Source organism: Hypanus sabinus, chromosome 19 (assembly GCF_030144855.1).
Source record: "Hypanus sabinus isolate sHypSab1 chromosome 19, sHypSab1.hap1, whole genome shotgun sequence".
NCBI lineage: Eukaryota > Metazoa > Chordata > Chondrichthyes > Myliobatiformes > Dasyatidae > Hypanus > Hypanus sabinus.
The window spans coordinates 25,537,053-25,556,858 of record NC_082724.1 but is presented as its reverse complement, the minus strand read 5'-3'; the positions used below and the strand labels follow the sequence as shown (position 1 = coordinate 25,556,858).

The window sequence follows — 19,806 nt, the reverse complement described above, 5'->3', positions numbered from 1 at the left end:
CCCCCCAGGTGTTACTCCAAACCACCACGTCGCCAAGATAAGCCTTGGTGTGGGTTAACCCCTTTATCACAGCGTCTATAATCCACTGAAATGTTCCTGGTGCATTTTTCATCCCAAATGGCATAACGTTGTACTCGTACAACCCGGATGGGGTGACAAAGGCGGAAATCTCTCGAGCTCTGTCCGTTAAAGGAACACACCAGTACCCCTTTAACAAGTCAACTTTTGTGATGTACCTCGCCTTCCCCACTCGGTCAATGCAATCATCCACCCAATGCAAGCATCTGTCTGGTAATCGGTACAGAATCTTATGGTACCGTCCGGTTTTGGGACAACCACTCAAGGAGAAGCCCACGCGGAAGAGGATTCGCGGATTATCCCAGCAGCTAGCATATGTTCAATCTCCTTTCCTACTAGCTGGCTCTTTTCAGAATTCATACGATAAGGTGCCTGTTTTATGGGTTGGGTTGAGGTAGCTATCACATCATGTTTCATGTTTCGTAACTATCACATCATGTCTCTAAGAACAATGGTCAAAACCATTGCATTGTCTCTCATTTCCTGGGTCCGAGACCCGAATTAATAGTGATCTTGCGGTTCTCCAGAAGGAGGGGGCTGCTCCCGCCCCTTCAGCCCCTCAGAGCTGTGGTACATTCATAACACTGCGTATTGACTACAGCTTGGCGTTTAACACCATCATTCCCTCAGGTCTGATTGAAAAGGGAAAGTTCCAGAACCTGGGCCTCTGTACCTTCTTCTGCAACTTGATCCTTGACTTCCAAGACCACAACTTGTGCAGATTGGAAATAACATTTCCACCTCACTGACAATCAATACTGGTGCACCTCAGGGATTTGTGCTTAGCCCACTGCCCTATTCTCTTTACACCTATGACGGTGTGACTAGGCACAGCTCAAATGCCATCTATAAATTGTTCACAAAACTCAGATGGTGACTGGAGGGCATACAGGAGTGAGATATACCAGCTAGTTGAGTGGTGTCACAGCAACAACCTTGCATTCAGTTTCAGTAAGACCAAAGACTGATTGTGGACTTCAGAAAGGGTAAAACGAGGGAACACACACCAGCCCTCATAGAAGGATCAGCAGTGGAGAGAGTGAGCAATTTCAGATTCCTGGGTGTCAATATCTCTGAAGACCTATCCTGGACCCAATATATCAATGCAGCCATAAAGAAGGCAATACAGCAGCTATATTTCATTAGGAGTTTGAGGAGATTTGGTATGTCACCAGAAACACTCACAGATTTCTACAGATGTACCATGGAGAGCATTTCAACCGGCTACATCACTGTCTGGTATGGGGAGGGATGTGGGAATTGTGCATAGGATTGAAGTAAGCTGCAGAGAGTTATAAAATTAGTTAGCTCCATCATGGGCACCTTGTGGTATCCAGGACATCTTCAAGGAGTAATGTCTCAAAAAAGGTGGTGTCCATCAATAAGGACTCCATCACCCAGGACATGTCCTCTTCTCATTGCTACCATCTGGACAGAGGTACAGAAGCTTGAAGGCACACACTCAATGGTTCAGAAATAGCTTCTTCCCCTCTGCCATCTGATTTCTGAAAAGACATCGAACCCATGAACACTACCTCACTACTTTATTTGGATCTTTTTGCACTACTTGTGATCTTAAACCTGATTTTGATTCTAATATAATGAAGTTGGTCTAGTTCTTGATATTTCAGGTTGCTATCTGGATTTGCTGTCCACAGTCCCTGGGTGTTTCACTTTTTTCTGGCTGTGGAGGGACTGTCTCCCTGACTGTTTACTTTCTGACAGTCATCTGGTGAGATGGGGCAGTGTTGAAGATCAGAGTTGGCTTCAGGCTCAGGCAGCACATCTTGCAGCCTTATCACCAAAATGTCCTAACAGTCTTTGGCAACTCATTGACTGTAAAAGGCTTTTTACAGTGCTTGCTATAGTCAAAGGATATAAAATTGTGATGAAAATGTTTATAAGCTAAGAGTAAGAAGGAGAAGATATGAGTTTAATTAATAAAATATGAGCAAATGATTTAAAATAAAATAAGTAAAGCATTAGTGCTGAAATTGCCAAGCTGTAGCAGAGATATTTAAAATATGCTTATCCACGGGTGAGGTGGCGGAGGACTGGAGGATAGCTCATGTCATTCCATTGCTTAAGAAAGGCTCTAAGAATAAGCCAGGAAACCATAGGCAGGTGAGCCTGGCATCAGTAAAGGATAAGCCATTCGAAGGTATTCTAAAGGACCAGATATATAAGTATTTGATAGACAGGGGCTGATTACTCTGTGCAACAAAGATATTGTTTCCTGAATACCTTTGGGTGTATCTTATAGATTTTGGGCTGCTGATCATGGAAGTCACCATGAAATTTCCCTATCACACACCACTTTTTTTAAGTCACCAATACTTGTTATTCATAATTTAAGTCAGAGTAACAGATGCCAAGGTTAAGGAAGGCATTTTTGTTGATCTACAAATCAAACAGCTCATCAATGACAGGCAATTCGAAGAACTTCCAGTAGGACCGAAGAAAATCACATGGAAGGCATTCAAGGATGTTGTTGAATATTTTCTTGGCAACTACAGAGCACCAAACTACATGCAGCTGGTTGACAACATTGTTCAAACATACAAAACCATGAAGTGCAACATGTCACTAAGGATTCATTTTCTGCATTCACATTTAGACTTGGTCCCTGCAAGTCTCGGCACTGTCAGTGACAAGCACAGTGAAAGGTTTCACCAGGACATTACACTCATGGAGAAACGGTATCAGGGCAACTGGACTCCATCAATGCTGGCTGATTATCGTTGGACACTTAAGTAAGAATCTTCGGACACTGAGCATAAATGAAAATTATCAACAAAACATTTTTAGCTCAGTTGAACTATTGCAAAGCATTAACACCATTATGCAATTAAATGCTTTATATTTGGATAGGTACATGGATGGGACAGGTATGGAGGGCTATGGTCCAGGTGCTGGTTGATGGGCTAAGTTGGTCAATAGTTTAACATGGACTAGATGGGCTGAAGGGCCTGTCAGTGTGCTGGAATGTCCTATGGCTCCGTGATTCATTTTCCTGCATCTAGCTTTACTCATAGGACCATTGAACCTCTTGTATTGAGTGGAGCTTCTCTGGTGTAAAACTGAGCACCAGGTAAAAAGTATATAACATCTCTTCAACTGGGAAGGTAGTGGAGAATACATCAAATGCAGAAATTCTGATCTTCAGGAAGTCTCAATGGAACCAAGTGACATGCAGCTAAGACAGTTAAGACAGGTTAGCTAAGCTAATCCTAACCCTAACCCTAAAGCAATTGAAATCTCAAGTAACTAATGACAGTGAAAGGTCTGCCAGAAAGCTTCCATGCAGCACCAAGGGAAAGTGAGGGAGTCAGGTTGCAACTCTGGTAAGGTTTTAAAGAATTTGGATACTCTGCTATTCAGCATGAAGAAAATGGGCAACTTCATCATAACATTTGCATCAACTTCCATTGCAATATTGGTTAAAACTACCCAATAGCTGGATAATTTAGCAGAAATTCAGACAGCCACTTGCAGTTTCAAGTTGCTTTCAAAGCAGTTGCACATTGTTTTGTTAAAGGAGCTTGAAGTGGGGGGGGGGGGGTCACAGCAACACAGCAGTTTGTCCTCTCACATATAACTATAACTGCTGAAGCATTCCTTCAAGGAGAAGGTATAGTTGCAATGAACACATATCTCCTGCCTCTCTGAACATGGCAGATCTAATCAACCTATCATTGTCACTCCAGCAATAGCCTTGCAATTACCTGTCAATCTCTGGTCTAGGTTGTGGCAGCCTATACCAAGGTGAAATAGTACAAAGTCTAGTGTTCCAGGACAGAATTACTTGAGGTTGTCCTCTGTGATGGAATGCTGTCACCCTCACCGAGTGTCAGCAGCCCTCCACTAGCTGCACTGCCATCGTATGGGTTATCCCATGGAGGATCATTAGGACAGGCAACCACCTGAAGGCACAAAGGGATCACAAGGGTATACAGTTGTTGTTTCCATTCAATATCAAATGCTGGAACCATTAAATGTTGTTCAAAGTATTTGATCACTCTGGGAGCCGAGCCGAATTGGAGAGATCATGAATGGCTTCTCCGGCAGCAAAATCTAGGTCAGAAGCAAGTCACTGGGTTGCACGTTCCAGTCCTGCAGCGATTCACCACAGTGGGGCCAGGTCCCAGTGTGAGATTTGGATCATTTAAACACAGGCCCAGATAGTCTGGGGGCTCCTCTCTGCACAACGCTAAGGCTGTGAGACTCCCCCAAACTGCTGTGCTTTATTTGTCCTGCCAATATGATGAACTGAATACCAAGGCTTTGGGACTACTCCAGGCTGCTCCATGGATTTGGATCTGAGGACTCAATTTGGTTCAAATGCTGAAGTTGCTTGCTTCTATTGTTTGCATGATTTGTTTTTTTTTGCTGTTTTTCTGTGGGCACTGAGGGTTGCTCTTTATTTATATTGTGTTATTTGTGTTCCTGTTAGCAAACAACTCACAAGGTTGTATAATTTGTACATCCTTTGATAATAAAAGCACTTTGAATCTCGATTCTTTGAAGTATTTATTTTACTTTCACTTTTATTTTTCTATCATAGCTAATTGATAGTTAACAATAGGGGGAAGCTAAGTTTGGGAATTGTGGGTAGATTGTTGAGTCATGTGCCCACTGAGCAATGAGCACCCATGTGTCCAAATCTCATCTTCTAGCACTTGGTTTGAAGTACCTATTTTTAGTGTTGTAAATAATGTAAGGTTTCTGTCATGGCCATTTTATCTTATGTTGTTGAAGTCATTTTCCATCTCTTGGAAGATGAGCACAATTTATAAATATTTGCAGCATAAAGTAAACAAAATTGGAAAACTTGGGAAGAATTTCACAAGCTTATACTCTAAAGTATAGATGACATAAACCTTAAAACCTTAATCTTGAGATTGGTGCAATTTGTACCCATTGAAGAATTCTGCCTATTCAACAGAAGCTTTATCTGCATGAAGCAATTTGAAGCTCAACCTGTGCAGTATTTGTTTCCTTTTCTGTCTTGTTAATAATAGATGACCCAAAGTAGTTTGCTCAGGAGAAGCTGTTCATTTTTAATAATTTGAAATTTCCCACTGATATAGGAGATAACAAAAACTAGCTTTTTTTAATCATACAAAAAGATCATCTTAAGGGAAATCAATTTCAAGCTAAATGGTAATTTCAATAATAAAAGCATTAGCTCAGAGAGAAGAGCTTGTGAGCATGAGAGTTCCTTATGTGGCATCATGTGATTCCACTTGCGCTATAATCCTTGCAAAATATAATGATAATTATCATTAGTGATTAAAAACACTTTTTTAAAATATTGTTATCAAAAACTAAATGGTTTTGATGAGACCACTGCATGAATATTATGTACAGTTTTCCTAAGAAAGGATAAGATGCTCTAGAATAAATGCAGCAAAATTTAATCCATTTGGTACCTGGGGTGGCAGGACTGTCAAATGAAGGAGAAAGACAAGATGGCATTGCTTTTTTGCTCAATACAGGGCAAACTATGAATATTTCTCTCTCAGATCTGCATTGAATTAGAGAGTTACAGAATTATATGGCACAAAAATAGGACCTTCTGTCCAACTTGTCCATGTTGATCAAGTTGCCTACCTGAGTGACTCCAAGTGCAACTGTTTGACCCACATCCTTATAAACCTTTCCTATTCCTGTAGCAATATAAAAATCTTTTAAATATTGCAATTGACCCCACCTCTACTGTAATGTATGGATCTATTAGGGCAATGACTCCCCTTAGCACTATGTAAGGACTGATAACTTACCTATGAACATTGATCTGTTGTCTACGCATGCCTATTGCTCTGTCATCTCTCGCTCTCGCTGCAATGCAAATACACCACTTTAAGCCATCTGCTGTGTGCATGTTTTTATTTAATTGCTATGTAGTTGCACAGACACAACAAATTGGCGATGAGTATGAACCCCAAAGTTAGCAAATATCACCAACAGCATCGACAGTCATGGGACAATTGCAGGTCAAGACGGTGAGAGGAGAGAGCCAAACAGCATGGAGAAAGCCATCATGGGCGCTAACAAAGGGATGTGGGAGTAACAATGCACAGTACACAGTGAAAAGCACACAACTAACAAAGGTAAAGTGAAAAGGACACCACAGTGGCTTTAGTGAGGAAAATTGACAAATTTGACAATGCTGACAAAAGCTGGGAATCATATATCAAGAGGGTTGAACTATATTGTATTGGCTGGAAATAGACAAATTGAAGACTTGATCAAAAGCTATTCAGAATGCCATAAAGTTCAAAATACACTCCCACGAGCAGCATGGAAGTGGCCATCATCACCATGGCAAAGAGTATATATTGACTTTTCTGGGCCACTCATGGACTCCCATGTTTCTGAATGCTGTGGATGCTCATTCAAAGTGGCCAGAGGTCATACCAATGATGTCGACCACTTCAGAAAAGACTTTTTCCACTCTGAGGGCTATCTTCACCAGAAACAGCTTACCTGAACAAATAGTGAGTGACACTGGACCACAATACGCCTCAGAAGAATTCATTCATGAAGAAAAATGTCATCAGACACTTCAAGTCAGCTCCTCACCACCCATTAATGAATGGGGTAGCTGAAAGGTTCATCCAAACATTCAAAAAGTCCATTACCAGAGGGCATAGATTGAGAATAAGAGGTCAGTTATTTAAAACAGAGTTGAGGAAAAACTTCTTCACCCAGAGAGTTGTGGAGGTGTGGAATGCACTGCCTCGGAAGACGGTGGAGGCCAGTTCTCTGGATGCTTTCAAGAAGGAGCTAGATAGCTAACTGATGGATAGGGGAATCAAGGGATATGGGGACAAGGCAGGGACTGGGTATTGATAGTGAATGATCAGCCATGATCTCAGATTGGCGGTGCAGACTCGAGGGGCCGAATGGTCTACAGCTGCACCTATTGTCTATTGTGTATTGTCTATAAAGCTATGGACTAGGAGGACGTTTCTCTGCAGCACAACTTCCTTTTTGTGTATTGGAGCTCTGTTCATGTGATGACAAATCAAACACCTACAATACTGTTCATGAGTAGAAGTCTGAGATCTTGCATAGACCTCCTGAAGCCTGATCTGTGGAGGGGAGTGTAGAATAAACAGTTCAGCCATTTGCTAAGTGAATCAGCAAAGAGCTTCAAGGCTGGACAGGAAGTCCTAGCATGTGATTACCAAGAAAACAAGTGGACACCCAGTAGTATAGCTACAAATACTGGACCACTGATGTGCACAGTGGATGTTGGAGATCATACATGGAGGCATCATGTGGACCAGATACTGCATGCTCAACTGAAGAACACACCTGAATCAATTGCATCCAACAAGATGGACGCAATACAGCCACCGGACTTACCTCTCAGTGATGATTGTGTCACTGACAGCAACATGACACCGGCAACCGAAAACATTGTCTTTGACAAGACACCTGCTAAACCTGATGTCACTCTACCAGTCCAGAGGTGCTATCCTGAAAGAAACAGAATGCCACTCAGTGAAGTTAGTTATGGATTGTTATTGTCAAAGCGTATTTATTTAGTAAATGTTTTATGAAAGGGAAATAGAATGTTATGTATATATATAGTTTTATGTTGCATTAATCTAAAGGGGTAGGAAGTGTAATATATGGATCTATTTCTTTTAGAGCAATGACTCCGCTTAGCACCTTGATAACTTACCTATGTACATTGACCTATTGTCTCTCGCTGTCACTACAATGTGAATACACTGCTTTAAGCCATCTCCTGTGTGCATGCTTTTATTTAATTGATACATACTGTAGTTGCACAGGCACAATATCTACCACTTCTTATGGCAGCTCATTGCAGTAGGAAACAACATAGTAATAAGCCTCCTTGAACAGAAAATAGTGTTTGGATTTTCTGAGTCTTATCCTTTAAAATCCTCCAACATTTGTGGTTTGCCACATGCAGCAACTACCATAGATTCTTTTCATCTGGCTTGAAAACATTAACAGATGAAGCAAGTGCTGGGAGTTTAGTGTGAGCAGGGCACTTGATAAACATCTAACATGTGGTGGATTAACACTGTTTATAATATTTCAGAAGATAATACAAATACTACAGTATGTCAAATTATTAATGTCATCCTATGAAGAATCTATGAACTTGAACGCATGCTACTCACCTGACACACAAACACTAAATGTGGTGATACAGTCTCTGCAGTATTATGTAGAATTTTGGTCTTCTTATCTTAAAAAAAAGGATACACTTACTGTAGAAGGAAAATAGCAGTGTTTCACCAGTTTGTCTTCTGGGATTTTATATCTATCATATGATGGGAGCTGAAACAGTAAATCCTCTTTTCCCCAAGCTCAGACGAATCAGAGGTAACCTCACTGAAACATACAAAATTCTTCAGAAAGATTGAGAGGATGGATGATTTCCCAGGCTGAAACTATATGCCATAGATTCAAAGTAAGGTGTAGACTATTTAGGACTGAAAGACCTAGTCCTATTCTTGATTGTGTAAGCAGCCTATGTTTCAAATATATGCTTCAAAGCAGCTTCAAATTCCTTGGCATCCGCATCTCCAAGGACCTCAAGTGGTCTGTACACACCAGCTGTGTAGTGAAAAAGGCACAACAACCTCAGATGGTTGAGGAAGCTTGGTATGGGCCCCCAAATCCTAAGAACTTTCTACAAGGGGCACAGTTGAGAGCATCCTGACTGGCTGCATCACTGCCTGGTATGGAAACTGTACTTAATCATAGGATTCTGCAGAGAGTGGTGCGGACAGCCCAGTGCATCAGCAGTTGTGAACTTTCCATGATTCAGGACATTTACAAAGACAGGTGTGTAAAAAGGACCCAAAGGATCACTGGGGACCCAAACCACAATCTATTCCAGCTGCTACCATCCAGGAAGCAGCATAAAAGCCAGGACCAACAGGCTCCGGGACAGCTTCTTCCAGCAGGCCATCAGACTGATGAACTCACGCTGATTTGAGTGTACTCTATATTACATTGACTGTTCTATTTATTATAAATTACTATGGTTGCAGATTGCACATTTAGATGGAGACAATTTTTACTCCTCAAGTATGTGAAGGATGTAAGAAATAAAATCAATTCAATTCAATTCAAGTCAAAAACAAGCCAGACAGTCACATCTTTGACTAAAATCACTGTACTATTTATGGAGACATCCATAAATTGAAACATCTCATTTCAAAAAAAAGTACTGCAGGAGAGAATGACATGTAACTTGAAAGGAAGATACTACATTAAAACTTGTCAGTGCTGGCTGGCAGTATTAGACAAGCTTTTTTTTCTGACACTTGGTCAATTCACTATAATAGCTGAAGGCCTGTAGTTTTATTTCCCTGTTTTTGTTTTTTTTTGCTAGTCTTAACTTGGATGGACAAATCAGTTTAGTTTGAGAAAATGAATTAATCCTCTGAAGTAAGTGGAAAATGTTACCCATTGCAGGATCACAAAATGGCAGCTTGCTTATTCATTGGCCATTTCCCCCACTACATCACAGGACTCAAACGCATAACAGAGTGTGATATTTAACTGTAATACTGTGGAAAGATTGCTTGGTTAGAGTGCCATATATCAAAATGAGATGTTTAATCAAACCTCTTTCTGCTTGTTCAGGTAGTGGCAAAAAAATCATATTCCTGTTTTAATATAATCCTACAATGTACTGCAAATCTCCAGGGGAAACATCTTCCTCAAACACTTAAGTAGGAAAGATGCAAAAGAATTCATTCCTAATTATTGACAAAAAGATCAGCACAGATATGGGAACATTGTTGTGCAGTTCTCTAATGAACATATTCAGAATCAGATACATCAGTCAGTTATTTGCAATTTGTAAATTGACAGATGCACATTAATTCCAAAAAATTCCAAACTAAAATTTGTCAAGATGCTGATGCAGGGTGATAGCTTTTCAGAATCAGGTTTATTATCACCGTCTTAAATGACATGAAATTTGTTGTTTTGTGGCCACAGTATAAAAGGAATAATGAGGTAATGTTCATGGATTTATGAACTATTCAGAAATCTGATAGTGAAGGGGAAGAAGCTGTTCCTGAATTATTGAGTGTGGGCCTTCAGTCTCCTGAACCTCCTCCCTGATGGTAGTAATGAAAAGAGGACATGCTCTGGATGCTGATGCTGATCCTTAGTGATGAGGCACCACCTCTTGAAGATGACCTTGATGGTGAGGAAGGTTGTGCCCATGATGTAGATGGCTGAGTCTAAAACTCTCTACAGCCTCTTGCAATGCTGTACCAGGTTGTGATGCAGCCAGTTAGAATGCTGTCCACCATATAACTATAGAAATTTGCAAGAGTCTTTGGTGACAGACCAAATTTCTCAAACTCCTAATGAAGTAAAGTCGCTGGTAGGCTTTCATCATAGTTGCATCGGTGTATTGGGCCCAGATAATCCTCTGAGATAGTGTCACCTTTTCCACTGCTGACTCCCAAATGAGGACTGGTGCATGTCTCCTGAGTACCCCTTCCTGAATTCCACAGTTAATTCTTTGGTCTTGCTGACATTGAGTGCAAGGTTATTGTTGCAGACCACTCATCAGCCCACCATTCTCAATTCTGTAGGTCTCCTTGTTGCCATTTGTTTTTCCAATGTAAAAGTGACATGGCCACAAAAATAAATAAATTTATTTATTGAAATTCAGCGTAAGACAGGCCCTTCCAGCCCTTTGTGTCACGCCACCTATCATCCCCGAATAAACTTGGGCCAATTTACATTGACCAATTAATCTATTAACCAGTATGTCTTTAGAGAGGAAACCAGAGCACCCAGAGGAACTCACATGGTCGATGGAAGAACGTACAAACTCCTTACAAACAGTGGTTTGAATAGAACTCAATAAAGCACATTCAAGTTTGTCCCATTGACATTTTTTACATTCATATGAATGCTATTGACAGAATCTTTAGAAATTTTAAAGGAAAATGTAGGATAAAGAATTAGATTATAGTGCACATTTGAAGCACACAAGGAACAAATATATTTTGGATGAACTGGATTTACTGCACAATTTTTCTTTAGTGATAATGATTATAATAAGTCACGTGAAGAAAAAAATTACAGAGTTAAGTTCAAGTTATGGCTACCTTGCCGTTATACCTGTTAAATTTTCTGTATAACAGAATCTTTAGTCTGATTTGATAAATATGATTTTAAAACTAAATATTCTTTTTCAAATTATTCCTTTGAAAGCAGGATACTATTTTGTTTTAGTTTGGTGATTTTATTGAGTAGGATTGAGTAATTACTCTTCACTGCAACTAAAAAATATGTAGCTGTCAGCAGAAAATTTAAAAGGCTGTGTAGTTTGCCTTGCCATCCCACAGACGTGTAAGACAGGCCTGGTGAGAATGTTAAACTTGTCAATGTTGACTTGAATGGAAGGAGACAGTTTTAATGTGCGAGTTATTTTCCTACAAGTGGCAGTTTTCAGGGACATGTTTATTGATATTTCTTCTCTCTGCTCCATCCATTTGTCTGAGATGTTGGGTGACCTTGAAGCATCATTTGAGAACATCTCAAAATTCCAAAGGAAATACAGGTCTAGACTCTGCTCAATATTAATGTGATAGCAACACAACAGTATGCAAGCATGGACATCTGGATGTATTCACTATAGTGACCAGTGATTCTCCTTAGAACTGTGGCAAGCTATAACATGATTCAGTCCAGTGTTTACTGTAAGTGTTTTATTTCACAAAGAGTTCATCAGTTGGCTTAATAAATGTCAATCTGATCAGAAAATTTGATTGTTAATACTCAATTTCCTGAGGCTGGTTCTCGATACTTCAGTCAGGGAAAACAGCCTGCCTGAACCTAGTCTGTCTACCCTTGTCAGAATTATATATGGTATCTTCCTCATTCTTCTAAACTTAACCTAATGCAGATTAGTTGACTCAGTCTCTTCTTCTACCACAGTTCCATCATCCCATCATCTCAGCATTTAGTCTGGTGAAGCTTTGCTGCATGCTCCCATGCCAATCATATCCTTTCCTAGGAAAAGAACTCCAAAAATGACCCACTGTACCTTGGTATAGTATCATCATGGGCTTTTAAATTTTTTGCACCTGTTCTCAAAACATCTTACACTAAAGGGCAACAAACTATTTTCCTTCTTATCACTCAGTGCACCTGCATGTTTACTGTCAATGACGGGTGTCCCAGGACAAGCAGTTCTTTTGACAAATGAATTTCCCAATTTGTCACCATGAAAATTATATTCCACCTTTCTCTTATTCCTAGCAAGGTGAAGTCCTGCATTTTAACGTCACCAAGTTAGTAACTCAAATACACTGTGTACTGTGCCTAGCAAACTCAGTCAGTGCATAATTGACTCGGATTGTAACCCCTTTTTGTGATGTTAGAGCATAGAAGAGTACAGCGTAGGAACAGGCACTTCTGCCCAAGATGTCTCTGCCGACTACGAAACCGATTTGCAACAACGGCATCGGCCATTGCTAATGGTTTAAATCTCTCCATTCTCTGTCTGTTTATCATGCCTCTTAAATTTTACTATTATACCTCTCCTTCAAAGGAGGTGGAAGGTGCTCTACAACAGGTATACTGCAGATTAACCCTCTCTTGGTTATTTCTGCATGTTGCTAATATTTTTTTTTGGTTCAGTTTCATACCAAAAATAAGTGGGCATTACCTGGGACAGTAGAACAAAGCAATATTATTTTGTTTAAATGTAAGCATCTGATATTATATTGAAATGCTATATTATCAATGACAAAGCAAATGTTTTGAAATTTAACAAGGTGACCTCACTTTTGTTCCTTTCAGATATTTTTGTAGTAGTGAATTACAGGATAAATGTCACTTATTAACTTATGTATGAGGAATAGAGCTTTTGTAATGGCCAGTCATGTAATTTGTGGCTTATCTGACCGCAGTCATTTCATGCATGATCAGAAATTTAAGATTTCAGAAAGATTCAATAATATAACTATGGCAGCACTCTGAATGTAAAAATAAGGTTACAGCTCCTCCTAGAGTCTAGTAGAGACCTTTCATATGTGCAAATGAACTGCACGTCAATTATAAAGTAACTGCAGCATTTCTTTTTAAATCTGTGATTTAACAATGGACTATCCATATGATTCTATTTTGTGCTGAATTTTAGTGAAGAATTTTACATTTCTGATTGTTATTTCAAAAGAATTGATTAAAAGGGTGAATTGGAACTGTAATTGATATGAAATATTAAACATTGATAGGGAAGAGAACATGGATATTTTGTTACAAATAATATAGTTGTTGAAGGATTTACTAAGTCTGAGATGTTAATTAATATTTTCATTTGTGTGAAGAAATGTTCATATATGTTCTATACATGGAAATATAATATAAGCTGCCCTTTTCATTTTAGGATACAGACATACATTTCTCCCTTGCACTGTGGGCTTCATTGGCAATGTTACCATTTACGGTGCATTTCCATTTAGTTTCTTCTTAAATCACTGCTGTCCATGTGATGACAGTACTCTCACAATTGTGTCAGACATATAATTCCAGTCTTCTGACCCATTGACATTGAAGAAACAGCGAAAAACGTTCAAGTGAGTTTATTGTATGACTCAGAGTAGCTTTGAGGTTATTGCTTTGCAATATCCTTTTTGCATTTGTCCTATGTGGTGGAAATTGTAAGTGTAGGAAAGCATTGTGATAGATACAGTTGTGATTTGCTACTCTACAATGTATAGGTAGCAAATGTTATTTCAATACTTCACCAGAAATGTGCATCAATATATCCCCTTGCTCTACTGACTTGTGTCACATTGATATTGGGAAATTTTTGATGAGCTAAGGTGAGCCAGTCATCAAAGAATATTATGTCTGACATGATCTAGCAATCACAACATTTATATTGGATTATTGGTTTGCCAATAAATACAGTGAACAAATACCTTCCTGTAATAGGCTGAGTTAATCAGACTGAAACTATTTGAGTGTCCAGGAGAGTGGTAATAAGCGTACAAGCACAACAAGTGAAGTGCACCAAATATTACATAGCAAGTCACAAATATTTCAAGAAAGACTTCTGCAACAGACAAAAATTTCAGGGCTTGTGATTCTTATTCACCACTTCATCATTGCTGTTGTCAGGAGCACTCCAAATTCTGACTCACTTTTGAAACTACTTCTAAGTCCTAGATCATGATTTCTGGCCCAACAAAATCAGAAAAGACACCCCAATATATTCACAGGCTTAACAAGGCAGAGACAAATAAACTCCTTGCTCTTTTGTCTCATCACGGCCTGTCTTTCTTTTGAACATATCCTGTGTCCATTAACATAGTTTTCAGCATACCCTCATAAATCATTTAGACATTGTAAAGGTCACTCCTCATCCATTAGTCTACCAATGCTTAGGACACAACAATCCTTTGGACTTACAAAATCATATTGTCAACTATCAAAACACTTGATAGACATACAGAACGCACATTCTAAGAGTTCAGAAAGAGCTAAATTGTCATTCTGACCTTACAGACATTCATCCAGTGTTTTACAAAATCTAATATAACACATTTCTTATGTGATGATTAATATTCATTTAGCTGAACTCTAGACAAATATCTTGTTTCAAGTTTTCTGGACAGAAGGATTTGCCTTTTTCATTTGATCATCATGTCTTTAGCTAAAAGTCTTTGTGAAAAGCTCAATTTTGCAATATGTAGTTGTGGTAAGTTTTTGTCTTCTCATTCCCTTATTTTTCTATTGTAATTGATAACAATGTTTTTATTCCCTTTTAATAAACTTTTGCAGAATTTTGTTGCTCTAAATGCCTGTGAAGCAACTGCAGTAACTAATTTCATTTGAAAGATAATGAGCTTCCCACTTCCAGCCACCAGAGAGATTGTGCAATTAGAAATTGAATAAACTCATCTCGCTATAACTCAGCCCAGGACAAAGGATAGAATTTTATATTCATTCTTTTATATTTCATAAGTCCTTTAGGAGTATCTGTCTCCAGACTTTCGTTGCTTGATTAAAAAAAGTATCAGTTTAAAAGAATCTTTACATGTCATTACCTCACAAATGTTCCTGTCTTTTACAGCCTGTCAATCAAGGCCATCACTACCAGAATGAAATGCTTTTGACTCTGTCTCAGAAAAAAATGAATCCTCTTCTTCTTTCAAATCCACGGTAAGTTCAGATAATGTCTGTACATTTCAAATTTTCATTAGTACTATCAAAGCTTCATCTTAATGTGTTGCTGCATTCATGCTGATGTGTCAATTATTCCTACACTGCTACCACAATGTACATTGGTATCCTTCAGTTAGTATTCTAAATCCACTTCATGAATGTGCAATTTATCCCTGAGGAAATCTACAAAACATCAGGTTCGTTAAGTGCGTTTCTGATGTCATGACGTTGCAGTTTCAGCCATGTAACATTTCTTTTTCACTTTGTTAAATTGCTCCCTTGAAATTCCTCTTTGCTTTTGCTAATTATTTGCTCATATTGAAAAGCAAATTGCTGCAGATACTTTAAATCTGAAGTCAAAACAGATAATGCTGAAGATATTCCGTAGATTCTACTGCATCTGTAGAGAGAGAGAATATGAGTTAATGTCTCGGAATGATGACCTTTTATCGGAATTGAAAATTGTGTAATTCCTTTTCTGTCCTTTGTGAGGAGCTTACTATTTACAGTTATTTTCATTGTGCTTTTAACTTTAGGATTGACTACAAATTTTATATTTATCAATTTTTTTTCCAACATCTTGTCACCATCACATTTTTAATCACATAGCAAATGTACAAAAATATGTAGTTTGATCTTTTGTTTGCATTTATCCACTGCATCTTTACTGAAGCTAACATTTATATTGGAGTTCTGTAAGTTTAGGACACTCTCAGAGAAAAAATACATAAGCACTTCATTAAATATCTCCACGTGCTGGAAATTGTTGTTAAAATGTTATTTAAGTTAGGAGTCATGGTGAAATTTGTGATTTCCTAAAGTATAAAGAAATTCCTTCCTTCTCTACCCCTCCCCCCTCTGCATTACCCCATTCCCAGTCCAGCAATTTTGATTTGTTGATGTTACTGAGAAGCTTAAATAGTTTGTGATTGCAACAACCACCAGAGGTGAGGAACAGAGCCAGAAGTTACCCCTGAAGGATCTAAAGATGGTGAAATGTAAAGAGCACCGTGGTAGCCCAGCGGTTAGTGCAATACTATTACAGATCAGAGTTAGGAGTTTAATTCCTACATCATCTGTATGGAGTCTGTATGTACTCCCTGTGGAACGTGTGGATTTCTCCCAGATGCTCCAGTTTTCTCCCACAGTACAAGATGTACTGGGTAGGTTAATTGCCATTGTATATTGTCCCAAGAATAGGTTAAGGTTAAATCAAGGTTGTCAGGGGTTGCTGGGGGCAGCACAGCTCAAAGGGCTGGAAGGGCCTACGCTCTGCTGTATCGCTAAATAAATACATACATAGATAAGATAGGGACATTACAGGGAGAAATCCTGAGTTGAAGATCACACTCTAAAATTAAGAGGCAGAGAAAGAGCAACATTTTCGTCTTAGGTTGCAAGTCTTCAGAACACCACCAAGAGTAGAGGAAGAAGATCTTTGAATATTTCAAAGTTGGAAATAGATTTTTGATCAGCAATAGGATGAGATGTTATGGTGGAGTTGTAGGAATGCAGAGTTAAGGTTTCAGTTAGAACAGCTGTGACCTCATTAAGTGTGGGAGCAGGCTTAAGGTGCTGAGCTTTATACTCCTGCACCTAATTCACATATCCTATGTCCACAACATCAGGTGAAGCAGGCTTTACCAAATCAAGATTATTATTAGTTGCAGGGATTTTCTGCGAAGTGATTCTAAATCTGCAATTGACATTAGCATTATCTGTTAATATCACAAAGAATTTGCTCATTCTTAACTTAATACTGAGGAATGAAAAATGTTCAAATATTTGGCATGAAGAGGAGCTGTTCTTTATAGATCTAGTTGGCAACAATCATAATATTAGCTTGCCTGGGGAAAAATGCCTCGGTCTTTTTGCAAATGTTTGTTTAATATTTAATACTTTTTCTTCCCAACACCATTATGAGTGATCTCTGTAACCGTTAAAGCTGCGCGTTCAGCACATAAATAGCAAATGTAAGTCTATAATATAACTGGTAAGGTATAAAATGTTTGGAACTTTGATCTCTGTTACTGAAATCATCCTGTGTTCACTAACCTCATTACATGCTTGTGGTGATGCTTATGTAAAGTTTATGATAATTACTGCAGGTCCAAGTATTCCACCTGCTGTTACATCCAGCTGCAATGAATTAGGCCACTATGGCTAAAATGCCAATTAAGTTAAATATTAGAGTAGATGTTGATTAAAATAACATGTATTTTTGTGCATTTGGGACTATTTAATAGTACAAGATGAAACAGTAAGTGTAATCGTTTTATACTTTCATATATTTATAGTGTTGTATAACAAGTATATAGGAGATCTATATTGATTTAAAAGTGCCAAACACAATGCTCTTTTGCAAACCAAGTGATTTGGAAAATATCATGGTTAGTCAATTACACTACTTAATTGATTTGATTATATAGGAGGTGGTTGCAATTAACAGCAACAGAGTGTTTCTGCATTATCTATGTAAATTACTGGGGATATTACTCCTGTAGCACCAGGACTGAGAGAGGATGGCTGTGAGTGTGGATAGTTGTGCTGTTGGGTATGTGCCTGCAAGTGTTGACGTGTATGCAGTAAACAGTTTGGTCAGGGCATGCAACTGGAGCCAGACTCAAATCTACATAGGGAAAAAGCAGGGTATAATGGTTTATGGATGGGGCACTGAGAGAAGGTGGAAGGAGATCAGAAAGCAGAATGAGGATGGATGATAAAGAGGAAAAAAAATCAGGGTCAAAAAAATTAAGAGGAAGAGTGGATGGATTGGGGAAGAAATGGGCAGAAGGCATTGCACCAAGATGTTTGTGCCTAAGCCCACTTTAAGTATCTATTTACATGTACTTGTATATGTTTAGAAGCTCCTACACAAGCACCCATCTATTTGTGAATATCAATTTTTAGGTGAGAAAATTTTGATATTTCTTGTCGCTAGATCAAATCAATGCATTAGATGATTTGCAACAACTGCTTCGTGTTAAAGTAATTTGCACATACACATGTGCATGCATGCATGCACCCTTCTACTCAGTATCAAGCTCAGGATCTGGATCATTAAATCCTCATGATCAGCCTTGACAGCAACACATTGGAACTTCAGTATGTTTTATTAACTCAGGAACTCAAATATGTTGACTTGGACATCACACCATGAAGGTTATAGAACAGGCAAGAGATGGTCAGTTCAAGGAATAAGATAATGGATTCATCTTCTAAGAAGATATCCAAATAGGAATGGTGTCTTCATGGTTTGACTTTACCATTATAAATGAGTCTGTTGACCCAGCAGCTCCTCCAGTGGTACATGAGCAAATGTAATCACAACATTTTAGGAAAGGAAGAAGTAAATGAGGGAAAGAGAAACAGTTTGACTGATCTTACTGATGTAAAAGATGCTGTTATATTTTATTAAAGAAGTGGTGATGAACCACTTGGAAAATAATAGACTAAACAGAGTCAAAATAGATTCATAAAAGAAATATTAGATTTGAGAAATCTGTTACTTTTGAGGATGTAACTATCAGAAGTGATAAGAAGAAACCAGAGGATGCGATAGCTTTGAACATCTAGAAGATCTTTAATAATCTGCCACACAAAGTTGTTAAAAGAAACAGAGTATATGGAATATTGGGTAATATTTTAACAAGTATTACAAACTGATTTACTGATAGAAATCAGAGAGTAGGAGTAAAAGGTCATCTTTGAATCTGGAGAATATGATTTCAACAATGTGCAGCTAAGGTCAGAGTTGGAAGCCTGGATATTCACAAACTATATCAATGCTCTGCTTAATAGAATCCAGTAAAATATATCAATTTGATGGCAACACAAAGCTGAGTGAAAGAGTGAATTAGGAAGTCAATGTGGAGCAGATTCAGGGTCCATCCTATAAATGAGCTAATTAAAGGGAGGAAGACAATAGTATATAATGTGGAAATAATCAAAAAACAGATTACTTTTTAAATGATAGGAAATTTAAGTGTTGGTGTTCAGATACTCTTGTGTACAAATCATTCACATTACTATGCAGACATAACAAGCGATTTGGGATGCAAATAATATCATGTCCTTCATTGCAAGTCTCAGGTTAAAAGTGTTACATAGAATGGATGAACCCAAATGCAGGACACTGGCACGGAGGTAGAGCTGGGATGCAGACGAGGGCTTGAGCGTTGCTGGAGTTGAACGGCAAACAGGAAAATGAACAGAAAGGCAGGCGGCCGGCAATCCTTTATCTTGACATGGAGTGTTGCTGGAGCTGAACGGCAAATGGAAAGGCAGGCGACCGGCAATACTTATCCTGACACGGAGCGTTGCTGGAGCTGAACAGCAAACAGACTGGCAGGCAGCAGGCAATACTTATCTTGACATGGAGAGACAGAATTACACAGGCAAACTTGGGTACTGAAGTAAAACTTAGAATACACAGTCATAAGCAGCTGGGAACATGAATTACAACACTGTCTAAAACAACTATCTGGCAATGAGTGGATGCAAAGCCGAGGTACTTATGCTGCAGAT

General features: G+C 38.7%; 1 protein-coding gene across 2 annotated transcripts in view; it reads left to right on the top strand.

Annotated features, from left to right (window-relative positions):
• Positions 1-19,806, top strand: part of cfap20dc (CFAP20 domain containing) — a 487,560-nt gene that overhangs the window by 363,341 nt on the left and 104,413 nt on the right. For both annotated transcript variants that reach the window (XM_059944236.1, XM_059944235.1), the window contains one exon: positions 15,188-15,276. In XM_059944236.1, coding sequence (XP_059800219.1) covers positions 15,188-15,276 — 89 coding nt within the window. The remainder of the gene's footprint in view (positions 1-15,187; positions 15,277-19,806) is intronic.